Genomic DNA, 19,795 nt, shown 5'->3' on the forward strand with positions numbered 1-19,795 from the left:
AGAGTTTGTAGATAGTATCTGCATTTCACCTTGAATATTTGAAGAAGAAATAGACAAGCTCCTCTAAAGCGGTAAAATTTTTACCGAGGTCAAATCACATGTGTGATGGCGCAAATAGAATTTCAAAACGGCAACAAGCAAGAAAGACAATATCTAAAGTTAACATAGAAATCAATAAAATACAGCTAGAATTGTTCTCTACTTATACACGTAGTCGCTGACAGTATAGAAATTCAAATATGCGCAACCTCTTCCTCTTCTTCTATAGCCTCTTCTTCACTGTCCTTTGCATAAGGAACAAGTTTAGGATAATTTTCAGCTAATAGGCGGGTAAGCACGTCGTTTGGATCATCATCACAGTACAAAGTCGTTTCGCAAAGCGGTAGCACCTGAATTCTCAGTCTCTCATAACTTCAGAATATGAATTAGAAAAAGCGTCTTCTTGTGGATATTGATAGAAAAACGAACCTGAGTAAGTATAAAAGTGGCAGTATATGCATAAACTGTACTATCACATATAGAAGACGATAAATGCCGAAGATAATCGTTCCAAAGTTCAAATATACATCGATCACACGCAGATCGAGCCGGAGATCTGCATTAGTCATATTTTCAGCTTCCGACTCTAATGAATACGGTGTAGAAGAATTCAACTAACCCCCTGAGAGGCGCCAAATCTCTGGCAACCGAATGTGCTACGCGGGCAAAATGAATTGCATGTGGTGAAAGTAAGACAGCTGCTCGACTGTCGCTGGCTACTGTCCAGTCAATGTTGAGGCCAACATCTGACAGCTCCTCAACCAGTCGACTCAAGGCCGACTCAGATTCCAAGACATATGGGCGCCAACGCTCCTCCTGCAAAGATATTCAGTCAACCTTTTCTACACAATGATAAAATGTTATTGCCATTTTCAAAAGAAGAGAGCTAACCGTCATACGCAGTTTCACGCCCTGCATGATGTTGCTGAAATTGGTTTCAATTGCCGACTCTAAAGCAGGTGCTAGAAGGCGGTGAACCTAAAATTTGTATGTACAAGCCGAATATGGAATTTTTCGTTGTTATCAGATAAGCTAGTGAAAATCCCGCAATGGAAATGCAGGAATAGCTTGAAAACACTCGCTAATGACCTCAAACGTCAACTGAACACCCATTGCTGTCAGCTCGTCCATAGTTTTCATCAGAATTCCCCATGTAAATGCGAGCACTGTCATTGCGGGGGCGACCTCTGAAAACGACCAATAACTATTAATGTTTAGTCTGCATGAATAGCTTTTTTGCGCAAAATGTGCGATGAAATTCTCCAAATTGATAACGTCGTATGACAGATTTGCAAAAAAAAAGTGAGGATGTACCAATGACGTGTCTTCGAACGAGAGACAACAACATGCTGAGTTCACCAGAGCACCATTGTAAAACCTAAATATTATTGTTTACTATCTGATACAGGAGCAGAAATATATTATGCTTGTAGACAGAAGAAAAAATAAGACACACTCCTTAAACAATGAAACAATTCACCATGTTTTTGCACGTCATTCAGTACCACAAATTAGTCATGTTAAGGATAATCCCGCAATAATAAGGTCAAATCCAGCGTAGCAGTTAATTTTATAGTTAGGTGCGCTTTTAAGCCTAGAGTTTCATTATATCCTATGGAGGATCTCTGTATAATGTACACATACTATAAATAAGTGCAAGTTATTCATTTAAGTGCTAATGACACCAACATTCCTCACGAACCTGACAGTAGTATTGGGGTTGCGAGTGAAATTCGCTCGCGACATCTGTAACCGCTCCAGAGAAAAGTGTGCACAATTGACGAACGTAAGATAGCGGTTCCTCGGACACAGCTATATCTTTGATAGCAGCGCGCTGCAGCGCACTACGTCGACGAAGGTAGAGATCCATTGCATACGTCCCTGTAAATAAAGTTCATTATGAGAGAAAAAAACTCATCATAGAATGAACCTCTTCCTAATTGAGCAAGAAGTGTTCGAGCCTTCTTCATGGCACGAGGACCACCATGAACTGCTCCCGGACGGCGAACATCATCGCTAAGCAGTTGAACGATCTAAAGTAGCAGGCCTTGATGTGTAAAAAAACTGACGCGTAAGAAAGAGTTAAATGGTTCAAGGACGCAATTATCTATGGAAAGAATATTCAAGCATCAACTCATAGAGCTCCAACAAATTTTTCAATTGATTAACACAGATTTACCTGGTTCTCGCGGATTTTCATTTGTGCATCTATATTCGAATCCTTTGTTGAGCATTGCTTCCACTCGTGTATAAGCTCCACAGCTTGGTCGAGATCTCTGGAAGAACAGATTTCTATAACAACACTTTCCATAACGAGTACTGAGAAAAACAAGCACCTGTGAGCAATGCAATCATCCAATTCTGCTGGTAGCTCCTGGAGCCAAGCCATTTCGTCTTGATCTTAACGAGTTTTATCGTGAAAGTGCACGGATGGATGGATCGGTTAAGTTCATGGAAAAAGTAACTCACTGACTTCCCCCTCCTCACTCTCCTGGAGCGATTTCGAGGTTGTTGGAGATAACTGCGTGCGCTTCGCTCTTTCCTAAGCAAAAAGAAATCGTGTAAAGGAATCCATGAGAACATGCAGATGTGCGGCACCTGCACAGTCATTCTTTTCCCCCGAATCGTTGTTTGCCGAGCTAAGATGCCTTCATGCAAAATCTCTCGTTTTGCTCTTTCTAGTTCGTCAAGCCACATTTTCTTGACTCGAGCACTGTCGCAGCGATAGTACCTGGTTTGCAAAATTGCATGTGATAATATATACAGAAAAGGATTATAGTAATTAAGAATGGCGATGAATTAGACGATGAAGTCGATGAATAAGAACAATTCCAGAATGAGATTCAACTACTACAATGTGCACATAGTCACAATGTAATCAATCATGCCTCGTAACAAAACTGTTCAATTTCAGAACTAATAGCACAATTCCTACCTGCAAGAGGCATAAAGGAATAACGAAGAGGGCATCAAAGTCAGCAAAATAAAAAGTAAAGAGCACCTTATACAAGGACTAAGCTACAAAAATAATTTTGTTGTAGATATTCAAGATTTCGAGGGCAGACTGTGAACTGTTCAAGGTTCGATCATGAAAGTTGATCGATTAGTGCGAACTTGTGAAGAGGATAGGAATTACGTGGAGCCTCACAACTCTACTCCTCTTCAGAAATGAAGATAAGATCATTATCAAGATGAATGCCAAACTGGTGAGAAAAAAGGAATTTGGTTCAACTGCGGCGCGGCTTATTCATATGCATTAAAGGCATCACCCAGGCACGAATCTGAGGTGGTGCAGATTTCAGGTGGAGTATTCGTATACGGGATGGGAGACTACGGAGAGGGAGGTGATTTCGTCCATTTCTTCCTAATTGCCGTAAAAAACGGCCCGGAAGATACGGCTTCATTCGTTTTGGCGCACCATTTTGTACAAGAGATTCGATTGGAGCGCGCCAGTCTTGTGCGGTGCCGCATCTTCCGGGCCGTTTTTTACGGCCATTAGCAAGAAATGGACGGAATCACCTCCTTCTCCGTAGTCTCCCATCCCGTATACGAATACTCCACCTGAAATCTGCACCACCTCAGATTCGCGGGGTGATGCCTTTAAAGTGTGAGGAAATATGTACAGGAAAGGAAAGCTACCTCTGCTCCGGAAATACGAGCAATTTCAGCAACTGATCAGCGACGGCAGGACCGCTCTCTCTATCCTTCACGTTAACTACTGCAAGGTTATTGAGTGAAAACGTGGATTCAAGGCTAAAAAATATGACAAGCATTCGTCGATGCTTATGCTCCAACCATTCGAGACGATAAAACACAGTACCTGTACTTCCCAGATGGAGTTACATTTCCTATTAGTAACCTATCTGACAGCAAGACTAGCATAGCACGATGAATATCTTCCTTAGTTTCAGGATCTAAGAGCATCATTTCTCCGTAAAGTAACACTTTGTCGGAGCTGCGCATGTTGTTGAGAATGCTCTGAAGAAAACAGATAAAGAGAATATTGTAATCACAATGAAGTTTGACTGGAGTTTTTCACTAACGGATCAAAACTTACACTGCAAGACCAGTAATCAGCTTTACCTACCAAAAATATTGCCAAGGATTCTTGAAACAGGAATATGCAATTTGCAAAGGCTACCGCGTTCTTTCTGTTTCGGCACATCTCCAACCTAGTTTCTCTACAAGGCAAATATATGGCAGCGCCGCCAAAACGGTCGCGTTGCAGCATTTCGAGGTACAAAATAGATGCTAGATTTATACATAAAAATCTCGTAAGTTGTTTCCAGTCTTGCCGACTGAAAAATTAATCCAGACTACATAAGCGAATCGCAACCTAACAAGTTAAAACAAAATGCACCGATAAATTTCTCCGTAAGGATGGGGATCGCTTCATGCCTTAAATCACTCCTACATCCGCAGTCTCTATGTCTCTATATGTGAACTTTCTATGCTGCTCGAAAACTTTTAAGACAACTTAATTTGAAGGTGACTTAACCTGTCCATAAAACGTAGAATTCAACAACAACTACAATCAATGCGATTAGCGCACAGAAAAGAGAACTAAGAGTTTGCGTCAAGCAGAGAAAGGGCGTGCGTCGCTAGAGAATTATCCCCCATCAATCAGTTGAACACAGCAGCGTAAATATCATGGACAGAATAACTAACACCACACGAATCCACCTGTTTCTGTCTGGTTTCATTCAAAAAAGGGGAATTTGGAAGAAAGAACTGCTGAGAGAAGGATTTCGTAGGCGGATAATGCAGGAGGAACGAGAAAAAATCTATAACTGGAACAATACGGTGAACCTGGAGCAAATTGCTCAACTTCATTTGGTTTTTGAAATTAAAGAAAAATCTTCAAGTAATTATTTATCTCATCTTATGGCATATAACGACTAAAGTTGTTTTAATAACCACAAAGAGAAATTCAGCTGAAGTAGCGAAGACCATTGTGCGGCTGTAAGATAGGTATGTAACACTTATGAAGATTCGAAGTAGCTCTGCTACAATCGCCATTGCACTTTTTATCAACTCGGCCAAAAAGAACATCAGATCCTTCTACCTGTTGTAATTGATTTCCGTCTGCCAAAAGTTTTCATAGGAAATTGCGGCATGAAAAATTATTAAATGTTCGACTTGAACAATCGAACAACAAGAGACCTTTGAAAGAATTCAAACAAATGAAATGTACTTCCGCTTCGTTCGGAAACAGAACGAAACAGTAAGGAAAGCACTTACCGCAATTCCATCCATTTTCTGCATAAGCACTTGAATTGGTGTAGCTGTTGCTGCGGATGCTGAATGACTGGACGCAGTTTGTACCGAGGACTTGTCATCTCCTAAAATAGTTCACTTTCCACAACCATGTCGTGTCAGAAGACGAAAAGTTGTTTGATCACCGGTCATCTGCATGAGATTTTCGATAAGCTGTTTCTGGTCTAATAACAACGAAGACAGCTGATATATTTCTTCTTCAAGATCTATAACGAGCAGAAATTGTCTTTCGAAGTTCATCGTCGCCCTTCAAAACAACTCAAGCTCTACTCACGTGAGATCTCCTTAGAAGCGTCGATAAACTGCTGATAATTCTGAAACACATTGTGTTTCAGCATTTCCTGTGAAGCATGATTAATTGTGTTCATCTCGCTACGAAGCGCTTGCAGTTTCTTCGTCTCATCTCCAGTTCGAACACCTTTCAGCCGATCTCGTATAACTGGAATAGGCAGCAAGGATGTATTCCAGCGGGATATGCTCAATTATAATTCTATCTTTCTACAAGAACGTCATAGACGACTTACAATCCGAAGGAGAGAAGTTATCCGACATGAGAACTGCATCACTAGAATTTGCGACTTCATCACCAGATTGCATAACAAGCTGGGAGAATTATTACGAAATCGGCCCTTATCGTGGTTTTATACCGCTCTAAATGACAAGTATTTACATACAAGGGAAGAATTCTATCCAGACGAATTCCAGCGATCAATACGTAGCCAACTGCACGAGAAAACCAACTCCTTACGAACATTAGAGATCTGAAACTAGTAGAGCGAAGGAAACGCCAAGGAAACCGTCTGCGATGTCGTAAAATATTTTGAAACACCGATCCGCCAAAGAACAACTAAGATTCGCTTGCATTTGCTCTCTGCCATAAACAGTGCCGCAACATTGGCTCCATTCCAACCATCCCAGCCAGTTGTTATTGATCGTTCTTGGTGTGGAAACGGTACCATTTCCAGTGCAAAGAAATATATTTGCTTTGCTCTTTACATTGCCAAGCTACACAATGGATACACAGTCGTCAAGCGACTCATCATTACCGAAACCAGGAGATTTGATATGGGCGAAGATGAAAGGATTTCCTCCGTGGCCTGCTAAGGTGAGGATCTCATGCGTAGATTCTTGTTTTGATTCGTATACTATCGTTAAAGTGTTGATTTGCTATTGAAACGATTCGATTGTGATTTTTCTCCTCTGTTTAAGGTGCTAGAGAAAGACAAGGATACTCCACTGTCTCGTATTCCGGTCATATTCTTTGGCACTGGAGAGAAGGCGTTCATGAAACCTTCGGATGTCTGTGATTACTATGAAAATAAAGCGCAACACGAAGTGCCTAGAAAGCATAAGGCAAGTTTTTGAACGCTTTATACTGCATTTTTTCATTATTTTAATAGTATTCGTTCCTTCTTCTTATATGTTCTTTTTGTTCGATGATCCACTTGAAACTGATCAAATGTTTTCTACTTAGAGTTCCAGTTACTTTGCAGTTCTTTCTTCTTGTGTCCGCCTACATTTTTCCTTTTTTCTTAAGGGATTCAATGAAGCCATTCACGAAATTCGCGTTGCGGCTGGTTTTGAAACAGCACTCGATGCTGATCCTTTGTTTGGAGCGAGTACATCTAGCAAAGGCCCCTCCCCAATGCTTTCGGGTACTGCAGAGGAAAAAACTCGATCCGGTGCAGGGAAGATGTTAAGTGATGCTTTCTTATCTGGGTTTGAGCGACGTCGAGCGAATTCTGCCTCCACCAGGTTATAGTGCGTTCTTTTCCAGATGGCATCCTAGTTTGGATTTCTGCATTACTTCAGATCTCGATCTAGAGCGAGCAGTTCCGCATCAGCTTTGAAAAAATTGCACAAGGCAATGCACCGACGACGGATGGACAGCGGTAGTTCGGCTGGATCACGTCGTGTTAAAGGTTTGGTTGGATTCAACGAACGTGGCTTTGACCTGTTCGATAATTTCCAGGTATGCAACGTAGCAGTTTGTGACATTCTTTCATTATCTCATTTGTTCCTATTATTCTTCTCTCTACTATATCCTAAGAGCAAAAAAGAGACATGTGAAAGTATCGATAAATGCTTTCTATATGAGCGTGAAAAGAGGTGCAATTCTATCTACTACTTGTATTTTAGTTTCTAGTTTCGGGTCTCTCATGAATTTGATCTTATAACACCTGGATTTTATCGTGTACCAACCTTGTCGTAGTAGGATACTAACTTCTCACTACAAGCACCTATTCAAAGCCACACTAGTTATACACACACAATGTCTCACACATTTTTCGAGGATCACAAAAACCGCTTGTAACTGCTCGTAACTAACATTGCTTTTAACGAAGACAAATCCCGTCCGTCATAGAGGTTCTTTGCTTTTTTAAAAATTACTTGCTGGTTCGCTTTTGCTTTTTTTTTTGACTGATAGGTCTTTCTTCTCTTTTCCAAAGTTACATTTCACAGGTGCATAAGTTTGTTTAGTTCTTAATTAGGTGTCCCTTATATTTTCGTATTAGTCCATTTTGTCTACTTTTTTTTGTTTTTGCACTCTAAATTAGTCCTGCTTCACGTAATAACTTTTCAGTAGCAGTTGAATAAGGATATTTTTACAACGCTTTTTAAAATTGGTAACTCTTTTCTTGTGAATTTAACTGATGAGGTTTTCTGTACATGAATTCCTTAACATTTCGGTTTTCTTTCACCACCACAAAATTCTCAAATGCTATTCTTCCTGCTTCGTTTTTGACACTGTCTTTCATAACAAAACATCTGGGAATGCTTTGTTAGTGGCGATTAATTACCTAGCTTACCTCTCCCACGTTTTAGATAGCAAAAGTACGCGTAAAACGATAGCGTAACCTCTTGACTCACACTTCCGCTCATATATGACTCACCTGTACACGTTGTGATCCATTATTTTGTAGTTTATTTTTTGTCCTTTGTTTTAGCAATGTTTTGTTTTTAGTGCTACGACGGAGCCGAATACAATGTGGATGATGGACTTAACCTGTTTGGCAACGATGATATAAGGTCGAATCGATCTAAGAGGTCACGCGCTTCCTCGAAGCTTTACGATGATTTCTTGCTAAACGGGTTTGGCACGCGGTCACGACATCGGTCAGGCAGTGCTAGTGAAGTCGGACGAAGAAGCAGGTAGTTCAGTTCATCATTCGGTGCTTTATGTTCTGGATTTTCGTAATGCAAAACGACACAACGAAACGTCACTTTTCTCATGCAAATTGCCAGTATGATACCTTTTAGAATGTTGTTTCCATCCTAGGTTAATATCGGGTGTTTCTGATGTTTTCGACGAGCTTATTTTCAATGGCGATCTTAGTATACAGCAAGCTGCTGAGCAATTCCTTCATACACTGGAGGAAATTCCATCTGAAAGCAGCGAGGTAGTTAAAAGTCGAAAGAACCTCTTTTTCCTTATTGTTTTGTTTTTATTCCAATCAACGAGTTTTTTGTTTCCTATGTCTTATTGTTTTTATTTTTCAGGGGAGAGCAGGTACACCAGAGGCGCCTGCACCTCTTCCCGAACCTGCAGTGTTTTGTACAGCTTGTGGGTGTGAATGCAAACCTTACGAAGGAAAATTGAGGTGAACGAAATGTTGCTTCAGTCTGTCTGATCAACTACAATATCCTTACTTTATTTATTACTGTTCAGGTGCACTTCGAAATTCTGCAGGAAATTTAATGATTCTTCCAATTTTGTCGAAAATAAGCCGCTTTTGGGTACACCAGCCTCTACCTCCGCAGTAGCAGCCTCATCTTCATCCGAAATGGGAGGGGTTAAAACTGAGTCAAAGGTCGTGTTACATCCAAATGGAAATGCTGAGAATCTTATGAAGGTGCTACTTTTTCTTTAAAGTTCTACAGAATAATTCAAGAGAGAGAGTTGCAGAATAGACTCAGACAGCGTTCTGATGCAGCTTTGGTCAAGGAAGAGAGATTGGAAGATCGCACACACTCTTTTACATTGGAGGATAAGTCTTCAACGAGACTCAAGCGAAGCCGTCCTAGCTCTCCTCCGAAGAAGAGAATAAAAAAAGAGGTTAGGCTGCTTTTTTGAAGGTTGCTTTCTTTCTGCGAATGTGTAGCATCCGTTATTCTGCTCTGCTATTGGAAGTTTTGCCCAACTGAAATGGTAAGGAATAGTGCATTTGTGATTAATGTACTACCATGACATAGTGGTTTCCGTACTTCTTTCAATAATCTTATTGTTGGCAAGACACCGCAGAACTGAACCTTTAACGAGATGCGTACTGCCATTCGATGACCACCACGAAAGTAGAATAAGAGCTGAGTACGAAACAAGAGGAAGGCTTGCTTTTGGACTCGAAAGCAAGCCATGATCGAAGAGACATATTCCGGTTGTTCCTGCTAAGCTTGTTCGATTCTTGATTATATTGCTGCTTAATTCGGAATCGTTATTGGTATAAATGAACATCGGCAGATATTCCTGCTTGAACTGCCTAACCTATGTAAACTATGACCTATATGTCAAATAAGAAAACACTCGCTATTGCCCCGCAATGTCTCCAGAAATGAAAACCTTCAAATGGTAAAAATGCAGGGCTCCGGGTTTGCTCCACATCAATTCTGTTAATATTCGTAATATTATTTTCAGAGTGCAACAAGTAGCAGCGATGTGGCTATTGGGAGGGAGCCAAAAGTAGAAAAAATATTGACTCCTCCGCGAGAGTTGTCGCTTTTTTCGCCTCCGTCAAGTCAAAAAACTTCCCTTGCTACTAATGGGCCTAACAATGTGATACAAAAGCGGCCAGGAAGAGGAACAGGACGCCCAAAACAATAGTTCGTCTTTTTTAGTTGAAAATGTCGCATATTTCTCACGCAAAGTGTTAGTTTGTATTTTTTCCAGCAAGGTAGAGAAAACACCAGTGATGGGAGCTAATGGACAGCGACAATGTACGTTTTGTAGCGGGCAAGTAAGGCCACAAATGTGTGGTAGCAACAAGCACAGGTATTTATCTTTGTTTGCTGTGCTTTGATCTCAAAAAATAGTGAACGGATTGTTTTTTGCCAGATGGCGGTGTGTTGATAAAAAATGTCGGAAATGGTATGGTTGGGTGAAGAGCCACGAGGAAATCCCAAAAGACCTTGGCAGAAAGGGACGATGGAACCGTGCTAACCGTACAAAGAAAGTAGTGATAACAACACAGAAAGAGAAGGAAGACGAGGACACAGGCATAAATTCTCTGATGATTTTTTCTTCATGTATTTTTTCCTGTCATTGAACGAATTCAGGACCAGCTTCACTATCCTCACAGGCAGAAGCTGCTCTAGCAGCTGCTGAGATCCAGTCCCTGCGAAGTGATGGCACTGATCCGCTCACTCTAATTGTTGAACGCAACGTACAGGTAAGCATTTTAGTGCAGTAGGACGTTCATCACATCTTTAAATCATGATCGTTCCCAGCAGGAGGTAAAAAAGAAACTTGGACGCCCTCCAAAAGAACATGGACTAAAAATTCGATTAAAAGGAGTGAAGGAAAAGAAAGAGGTTAGTGCTGTTCCAGTTACTTCTGTAAGCAGCAACAACACTTGGTTCAGCTATGATCTTTCGCCACACTACATTCCCTGTGTTTCTGTATCCTCAATGTTTTTTAAAGGATACTCGGCAGAAGCGCAAGTATGTGCGAAGGCGAGACAAGATCGGGACTGGTATCCTTCGTAGCGTTTCCCCTTCAGCGATTGCAAACGCGCCGGTTAGGCCAGGTGAAGTTATGCTATATTCACATAACGATTTTTTTCTTCAGATTCGTTTGGAGTGTTCCTAAATTAAGTGTGTTTCGTTTCTTACAACTGGTAATGGAGTGTTAAAAATTACTTGGAATTTCTTGTAAGCCATTATTTGACGAATTATTGTCATAATATAAAAATTCCCTCCGTCTGTGTTTTTTCCTTTTAGTTTGAAACCAAGCATGTTCTTTTTTTTGTTTAAAGTATCCAAAAACATCAGGAAATCGTATTCGTTTATGTTTTGCTTTCTTCAGCTCCAGAACCTCTGACAACAGCGGAGTTAAACTATGAGCCGTGCGCAATCGAGAAACGAGTCAGATGGTGGTTAAGTGAGAAACGAAGGGTTGATGCTAGTCCTGAAAGGTATCAAACTTTTTACGATTTTTCAAAACAGCTATATGTTGGTTGAAAATTGGATTTCGCGTTCAGGCCATTTGGGACGAAGGTAGTTGACTCTTGCGCTGCTTTCCGGATGTTATCACACGCTTTCCGAGCTGCTGCAGTCACACGGTCCGTATATGTTTATCTTCAACTAGTCAAGTACTTGTACTTATGCAGCGAATTATTTAAGTGCTGACGAAGCGCAGTCTGTGAATGGATCGCTAGACATTCTCATGGACTCACTTATGGGTTCTCTCGGTCCTCTGCTTACCGTTGCATCCGCTGCATTTGATAGTCTAGTGAGTTGTTGAAATACTTGCTTTATTAAATCATAATTTACGTCGCTGCAAAAACCCTTGAAAATTGAAGCCGGAGTGGAAAATGGAAGAAACTAAGAATTTTGAGATTTGAAGGGAGAGAATCTGAAACAGAGTAATTCTTTCCTTATTTCTTGTTCTAGTGTTTAGATTAGGGCAAAATGTTTGTCTGGACGTATTTGCACTGATTGTAGTTGTCGGTGTCAAAAATGAAAATTTTCAAAAGAAAAGACGCTCCACTGGTTGGTGCTAATGATTTTTCAAGTCAAAGTGTTCTCGTCTACCTGTCTAGAGCGTAGTACTGTTTTACACTCATAATTTCTTAATTCAATTTTTGCTCTTGTCTACACCTTTCTAGTTATAGTGAAGGAGATCTTGTTCTTAAAAAAATAGGAGGACCACCGCGACTGTCAGACAACGGTAAGAATTGTGGGAACAGAAATTAAAGGAGATGTCTTTGAGGTTGAGCGTTTTCTCTCCAAAAACCTTGGTCTATATTGCTTCATTCTTTCGTACGTATCACAGTAAAATGAGATCAATTCATGGCTTTCATGATCACTCCAATACTATAGTTGTTCTCTGAAAATATTTTTTTTTTACTTTACTTCTTACACTAAAATAATCTTTTTCCACTTTGAGAAATTTTCCTTAATGCTGCAATGATAATTCTAACTCAGTCTTCTTTGTGGTTAAGATCCCTGATGACCTCTCGCAAATGCTCTGGAATTCATCGTCCGTGCATCTGCCCACCTTTCAGTAATATTGACGGGTTCTCCTGGATTTGACCGAAGCCTCAATCTCAGTTCCTATAAGCCTAAACTATAACCGATTCTTGTATATTTTCTGCTGTGATATGGTTGATATTCATTTAAAAGTTTGTAGAGTGCTACTATGTGATGAAGTTTCACTGTCGCATAATTAGCTTGTTGGAAACGTTTCTAGCCACAACCTCTTTCAGAGTTCTGGCATTTAAATCTGGAGATTTCTTATGGTTTTATTTGATTTCTTCCCTGGACACTAATGATCTCATTTTTTGTTGTTTGTTTTCTTTTTCTCAAAATTCTTTATAACGACTGTTGAATTAACATGTATGCTTGTACAGAACCTGGATTTATAGCCGCTGCCATAATCGTTCTAGTCTTTGTTTAATTTACTAATAAATCTGCCGTTGTCTTATTTACTCTGCATAATTATTATAGTGTTTTAAAGTGAACAACAAACACAGTTTAAACACGCAGTAGATCACACACATACGAGCATAATTCTTTGAGATTTGTTAAATATTCATATGAACCTTTACCTTCAAACCTTTATTTTTAACACTTCTAAAGCAATCAAAATAAGATGTACTCATGGCCATAGGTGCGATAGGGAGAAGCCGGACCCTCCTCAAGTGAAGGGGGTTCAGCTTATGGGGTGCAGCTTAAGTGAAGGAGGTCCTTTCCATAGCCGTCCAAAAGTGAAGGGGGTAATTTCGCTGACTGTTGTTTGACAAGTGAAGAAGGTCCTTTCCGCAACGAGGTTTCGAGGTCAAAAGTAAAGGGGTCAGAGCATCGGCTCCGACTATCGCATCTATGCTCATGGCAGTAGATATAAGAGAGTATTCTGGATTACGCAACTTTATCCTTTCCGTAGGGATAGAGGCTTCTCATGAAGTTTTCGAAATGCTTTTGAGATGTGTTTGGTCTGAAATACGAAATCCATCATATCAGATGTGAACGCGGCTCAAAGTTTTCAAAAAGGAAAAAACAGATTCATAAAAGTATATAAGTCTTCAAATCTCTGTAGTCACAGCATTTTCAAGAGTTTCTCGGAGAAACTCTTTCAGTTCTGTTCAGTTCAGAGGATTACCTATCCGAAAATTACTACTTTTCCAGTAGAAATTCCCGTATGGTGAAAACATGTCCGCCATTTTCTCCTCCATGAAAAGGACTGTTCCACTAACAATAAACTGGGTTCCGATTCCTTTTTAATGTTCCGACTCAAGACAACATGTTTCTTTTTTCTGGTGCGACATCAGTATATGTGAATAAATAAATAAATAAGTGAACAAATGTGTTCACCTGTGTTGTCGTTTTCCGTTTGAAAACGTGAATGTCACAACGATTGGACGACAGAGGTGCATAGTAGAGACGTCGAGAGAAAAGTAGATAACACGTGATGTGAATGCTGTTCGCCATGTGCTCGCATACTGTAATTGTGTGGATCGAAAACAAAAATAGACAGAATGCGATTTTTGCATACATCGAAAAGCTGCCTAAGGAGGCATAACTAAAATGAGCGTATGAAATGTTTGGCGATGGTCCCACCCCGATCGCAACGGTTGGCTCTGCTGCGACGCTTCGAGGGCAGCAACTCACGCTACTGCACTGGCCTCATATCGTTTTAACTCGGCTCTGTCTGCTTTTACATCACCTTCCTTGAATTTTACCAAAGGGATACACTTCTGCGAAACTATTTGAAGCAAAAAAATTAAAGAAGACTAGTGTCAGGAAAAAGTGAAAGATATAGAAAACAATAGAAAGCATTTTAAGGGCATGAAAATGACAGCACCTATGCCTGTATGATGCCGGAAGATAGCGTTGAAGTTAGTAGCCATCTTAAGGTCTGCGAGAAGTATTTGCTACATATTTTATTCCCTATAAATAGGTAACAAATTTGTCTTTTTTATAGTGTACTTCAGAGATCATACTAACAAAAAAGAACTCGAGAAGATGAATTATTTTGGAAAATTCAGACAAGCAGTAGAAAGTTCTGAATTCTGATCCTGCTGAATGCGAAATATTATTTTGTGACGATATATTAACCGTGGCACGTTCTTTGTTTTGATTCTTTAAATCGTTTTCCGAGTTTTTCTGGAAATATTGTGCATAGGTACAGCAAAGGTTGTAATCTCTCTTATCTTCAGGAAGAGGTTATTTTAGTAGACACTGAGTAACTCTAAAATAAATTCTCTCTGTAAGTGTGCATTTGTTTACCTAGTTTAACCTACTTATGATACTTTTAAAAAACCTTTAAAAAAGAATAAGTACATTGCGTTGGAAGAATGCATGTACAACCTGTGTGCCTTTGCATAATGGGAAAGAGAGGAAGAAAAAAAAGAAAGAAGGAAGGAAAGACAGAAAGAGAGGATTGGCCGAGAGGAAGAGAGCAGACGACAACAACAACAGCAAGAACCAAGAGGGAGGCGTGTGGCTAGATCTGATTTCAGTTCGAAGTACATAAGTCTAGATTGTTCGAAATTCCAGTTCGCAGAAAAGGAGTCCCTTTAAAGTGGGTCCTTGTCGTAAGCGCAAGTTTGCACTGTTCCTTTGCAAAATCTTGAAGGTTAACAAACGTTGATACCTGCTGCTGGTACATGTTTTTTTTCAGAACACATTATGTTTGGACAGAGATATGTAAGTGAATGTTACGCATCCAGGGACGCAGCTTACTTCGAATCAACCTAATACTCAAGGTCCTACCAGAATCAAAGACTCTTTGCACGGCTGCAAGGTATCAAGTACCTACTTTATTAACTTTCTATTAACCTTCCTCTATTTATTTGTTTTTTTTTTTCATCGTTCATTTATTTATCTGCTTATTTACTTTATTTCCCTTCCCGTTGATGTTTCCTATTACCTTGTGACGTGCAATGCCTGGAAGTGATATGGTGCCGATGTGGTCCACAAAGAATTTCGTGCGAGGGTCATCTGTCCAATTCTGCAAAGAAGAGGATAATATGGCGATCCATTTGTCTGCTCCATACTTAATCCCTCAATATGAACCTTTCGGATAAACTCGATGATCTTCTTCTTCCCTCCTTGAGTCGTGAATTGCCCAGACGTCATCCACACAAAATCTTTGTTTCCATCTCGCAATGGTCTTTTAGAGAATCGTCTGTTAAATCAGAAATTACTTGTAGGTATAGGTGCAAGTACACATGGGTCAAAAGGACATGTATTTCGGTGCAGTTGCATAAGTGGTTGCGCTCGAAGCGCTGCGGTGGAGATAGCGGCTGGGATCGAAGGGAACTGCAGTGATGAATGGTGCTAGCAAGTGTCCCACTTCGACCTTAACCGCAACGGTCCACCGCATCGTTTTGGGCGTAGCTGCTGACGCAGGTGCATCGAGCTTAAAAGCATCACCCCACGAATCTGAGGTGATACGAATTTCAGATGGAGTATTCGTTTACGGGATCGTAGATTATGGAGAGAAGGGTGATTCCGTACATTTCTTCCTAATTGCCGTAAAAAAAGGCCCGGAAGATACGGCTTCGAGCGTTCCGGTGCGCTATTTTCTACGACGAGTTCGATTGGAGCGCGCTAGTCTTGTGCGCGCGCCGCATCTTCTGGGCCGTTTCTTACGGCAATTAGGAAGAAAGAAACGAAATCACCCGCCTCTTCATGGTCTATTATCCCGTATACGAATACTCCACTTGAAATCCGTACCACCTCAGATTCGTGAGGTGATGCCTTTAATTACTTTCACACCTCCCCAATCCTGCCATTGGCATATCCCGCGGATACATCTCGTTGAAAAGAAGAGGTGTTCATAGAATTTGCGCTAATTTCTCAGTCTACACTTTCTCACTCTATACTTTTGTTTGCCGGAACTGTCATTGTACCCCCTCGATTGAAGCATGATAGGCTTCAGAGACACTTTCGCCGTACGTTAAGAACGTGTAGAACGGGTCATCATGCGATCACCCGCACAAACATAAGCGCTAGCGACTATGCCCCGTATTAGATCAATCGATTGATTTGTCGCAATTGGGCTAACCTGTAATAAGGTAGGTAGGTTGCCGGCGCAGTTGACAATGGTTGGTCAATGTTTGAAGGACTGCCCGATTCCGGTGAGTCTGATAGAAGATCGATGGAACTATGAGTAGAACCGTGCTCACTTTGTGGTGTTCGTTGTCGAGGCGCGAAGACAAAACTATGATCCTCTCCAAATGGGCTCATAAAGTTTGACATACTGTGCTGATGATCGAAACGTCGATAGTAAGGAGTACTGAAATTCACAATAGAAAGTTTGAAAATCATAACAATAATTGTGGTAAATTCACTTCTGATTTCATCTTCAATGTATATGGTCTTCAAGAATCATGCCATGATTTTGCGACGCTTAGATTCTCCGTTGCAGTCATGACAATAGCAGTAACTCAAACGTTCTTGAGACCTCGGCATACTTTTGCCTATATTTTCTATTGTTTTGTTTTCACAACGTGGTTTTTCGATAGGATAGTTATTAGCTGGACGTTTCTTTTAAAAAAACGCTTTTCCATGCCTAGAAAAGGTTTTTTTTTTAGAGGACATAGAAAAAGGACGTTTTTTTTTAGCTTCTGAAGACGGCGGAAAAGCTAAAACGTCAGAATCCTGAAGGCCCTATCTAAGAGCCTCGTAGGTACGCTAGCAGAAAATAGATGCCATAAAAATATCCAATATGGGAGATGTCCTTGTACTGGAGAGAGCAGCAAAAGAAAAAAAACGCTATTCTACTGCCAATTTTGTCTACGTCTTGCCGAAACGCATAAAAGTTGGTATCAAGTGGCTCATGAAGCCTCCCACTAAATGGGCTCAGAAAATATTCCGGATATATTTTCCCAATATTTGGTCTCAGCAATAGAATCACATGATAATCGCAGTCGTGATTGTTTCCAGAAAAAAAGGAAGAGTGGAAAACCTTAGTGTTTGAGTAATGAGTATTTATACGTATCTATGACTATGAGAGACAACCCTATAGGAAAGCATTAGAAGCATTTTGGATTTCTATCACGAATCCATCCATGGATAACAAGAATGAGTGCCTATCAATCCGTATGCAGCTCCTCAACAGTATCCGTACACCAATACTTAAGGATATTGCACAGTGCTTAGATCTCGTTCGCCTTAGGTGACAATCTTTAAGAGCACGGTGGTTCACCACCTCTGCTAGTCGGTGAGACTGTTCAGTTGGTTGTAAGGATCCTGTGTGGAATTCCTGCTGGCATACTTGCTACGATAAAGGGCTTGCAACGAGGAGTTTGATGGGATACGCACCGAAAAATCTCGGACCATTTCCAGGCCTTTGATAAAGACGAAGCTGCTGAAACGTTACGTCAAAGTAAAACCTCGTTGGCATAACAAGAAAACATAAATCCAATCGATGTTCAGAAAACTGTATCCAAGATTCTTTTTTTTTGATGATTTTCCTTCGAAATGTGAATGAAAACGCCATGTGAACGTCCTACACTGCTACTGGTCCGAGGAATTCATATTAGTTGAGAATCTACTATTTTCGGGAACGTTTTCTGATATTTGTTTTGCTTATGTAAAAAAAAAACTGGCCATACCCACATTTTTCCCAAAATTTCAGATTTGGTTTTGAAGTTACAAAAATGAATCTTTTCCGCAACAGAACCTCGATGATAGATATACTCAAAGAATTTGCGAGAGTTTAAAAACTCGCACGACTAAAGAAACTGTGTAGGTGTTTTTGCTAGGAAGATGCGGATTGCATTGTTAATGCGCCTGTTTTCCACGAATTCACACTCGTAATGGTTAAGTGAGTGCCATCCGCATCCTAGAGGCTGATTCTTGTTTGTTCGTTTGTGTTTGTTTGCTTGTTTCTACGTGGTTTAATTATCTTCTTTTCCAGAATATCATCTTCTTCTAGTGGACAACATGGCATGGCAACTGCACTTGTAAACATAATAGAAGCAAACAGAAATTTCGCACGAAAGAAGGGATTTTTCCACGTTTTCAGGTGCGATCGAAATCCGACAAAAATATTCAGTTGAGTTTTAACGATATTGACATATATAAATTGCCAATTAAAAGATACATCGCACCCACTGGATTTAGCAGATTCGGCACCGACTATACAGGATGAAAATGGACAAAATGTCTGGCAGACCAATCCGCCTGGGATGCGCCAAAGTGCTCACTTCAAATCAGAATCTTTCAATGTTCACTGCCTAATCATGTATACCTCGAAGTGATGAATAGCTTCGTTGGCGTCAGGACAGTTTCAAACCGTTGCCTGTGCAGTCACTGCAAAACCCCAAAGAACTGCGCCTTATCCTGTGCATGGGCATCTGATCGACACCAATTTTGTTCAAAAAAATCAAGGAATTCTCGCCAATTCTACATACGGCAATTGGTGAATCACTGCAATACCATGGAATCTAATGCTTCAATACCAAATAATTTGATGTTAAGAAAATGCTAAGTGCGGTGGACCGTAGCGGTTAGGAGCGTAGAGGAAACCTCGCTGTACCATCCATTGCTGCAGCTTGCGACGGTCCCAACTCGGTCCCAACCGCTGCCGCCAACGCGCTGTTTCGAGCGCGTACGCGAATGCACCGCAACTAAACTCGTGATTCATGTCGTTTTGACCCGACTATAGCTTCCTGAACGGATTTTGTAGTATTCCTTTGTATTTCGTGCTACTATTGAGAATACCGAACTAAATGATTATCAATCTTTTGGAAGCAGAAAATCCTGCATACCTCGCCCTTTCTTGTCCTGATCGTGGTGGTATTGGGGATGGTGGGAGCGGTGAACGGGCTTTCCTCTCATTCTGCTAAAAGAGTGGGAAAAAATAAATAAGAGAAGGAATTAGTAACTAATAAACTAATAATGAATCGATAACTAATGAACAAATAATGATAACACAATAATATAACACAATACACAATAAAATGGTACATAATATGATATAGTATAATGCAATACACTACTACAGCACTAGTAAATCAGTAAACTGAACTAATAACTATTAAAATATGCAATAACGTCCGTCCAGCGCACCTTATGAAAACGAACGATCACATTTCCGAAGATCCTTGCTAGCACAATTCGAGCAAGATTACGGCTTTCCCATGTTTCGAAGTCGTCCGCCTCCTGAAGAACCATGTCGGCCGCATGGATAACGTAGGAGGTGTGGATATTGCGCGCCATTTCCAGCGGAAGTTCGCATCAATGGATTCAGTGTGGTCGCGTGGGTTTTTGGCAAATACTCGACGCTCTGTCGGAAATTTTCGTAGTGGAGGAA

The 19,795-nt window shown here is 40.6% G+C and overlaps 3 protein-coding genes across 4 annotated transcripts; 1 reads left to right on the forward strand and 2 right to left on the reverse strand.

Annotated features, from left to right (window-relative positions):
* Positions 1 to 233: 233 nt before the first annotated feature.
* RB195_006991 (uncharacterized protein) lies at positions 234 to 5,913 on the reverse strand (the record flags this gene model as incomplete). Its single annotated transcript, XM_064180381.1, has 18 exons — positions 234 to 389; positions 469 to 595; positions 659 to 855; positions 931 to 1,017; positions 1,129 to 1,226; positions 1,354 to 1,417; positions 1,742 to 1,920; positions 1,970 to 2,072; positions 2,219 to 2,315; positions 2,376 to 2,439; positions 2,509 to 2,581; positions 2,638 to 2,770; positions 3,679 to 3,792; positions 3,860 to 4,017; positions 5,281 to 5,381; positions 5,442 to 5,522; positions 5,591 to 5,755; positions 5,841 to 5,913. The coding sequence occupies 18 exons, from the start codon at positions 5,911 to 5,913 to the stop codon at positions 234 to 236; spliced, it is 2,070 nt and encodes a 689-aa protein (XP_064037257.1).
* Positions 5,914 to 6,328: 415 nt separating this feature from the next.
* On the forward strand, positions 6,329 to 12,539 carry RB195_006992 (uncharacterized protein; the record flags this gene model as incomplete). 2 transcript variants are annotated; one of them, XM_064180382.1, is made up of 19 exons in its annotated part: positions 6,329 to 6,421; positions 6,526 to 6,669; positions 6,854 to 7,071; positions 7,129 to 7,288; positions 8,282 to 8,469; positions 8,597 to 8,717; positions 8,818 to 8,918; positions 8,987 to 9,170; positions 9,224 to 9,373; positions 9,950 to 10,134; positions 10,202 to 10,303; positions 10,367 to 10,527; positions 10,588 to 10,700; positions 10,759 to 10,842; positions 10,952 to 11,057; positions 11,336 to 11,444; positions 11,511 to 11,591; positions 11,653 to 11,761; positions 12,474 to 12,539. In XM_064180382.1, the coding sequence occupies 19 exons, from the start codon at positions 6,329 to 6,331 to the stop codon at positions 12,537 to 12,539; spliced, it is 2,475 nt and encodes an 824-aa protein (XP_064037258.1). The 2 variants fall into 2 exon arrangements, with proteins under 2 accessions (XP_064037258.1, XP_064037259.1); XM_064180383.1 differs by having other exon boundaries at positions 10,762 to 10,842.
* Positions 12,540 to 13,389: 850 nt separating this feature from the next.
* RB195_006993 (uncharacterized protein) lies at positions 13,390 to 19,701 on the reverse strand (the record flags this gene model as incomplete). Its single annotated transcript, XM_064180384.1, has 7 exons — positions 13,390 to 13,465; positions 13,843 to 13,970; positions 15,401 to 15,481; positions 15,547 to 15,658; positions 16,541 to 16,771; positions 19,251 to 19,324; positions 19,552 to 19,701. The coding sequence occupies 7 exons, from the start codon at positions 19,699 to 19,701 to the stop codon at positions 13,390 to 13,392; spliced, it is 852 nt and encodes a 283-aa protein (XP_064037260.1).
* Positions 19,702 to 19,795: the final 94 nt, after the last annotated feature.

Source organism: Necator americanus, chromosome I (genome assembly GCF_031761385.1).
Source record: "Necator americanus strain Aroian chromosome I, whole genome shotgun sequence".
NCBI lineage: Eukaryota > Metazoa > Nematoda > Chromadorea > Rhabditida > Ancylostomatidae > Necator > Necator americanus.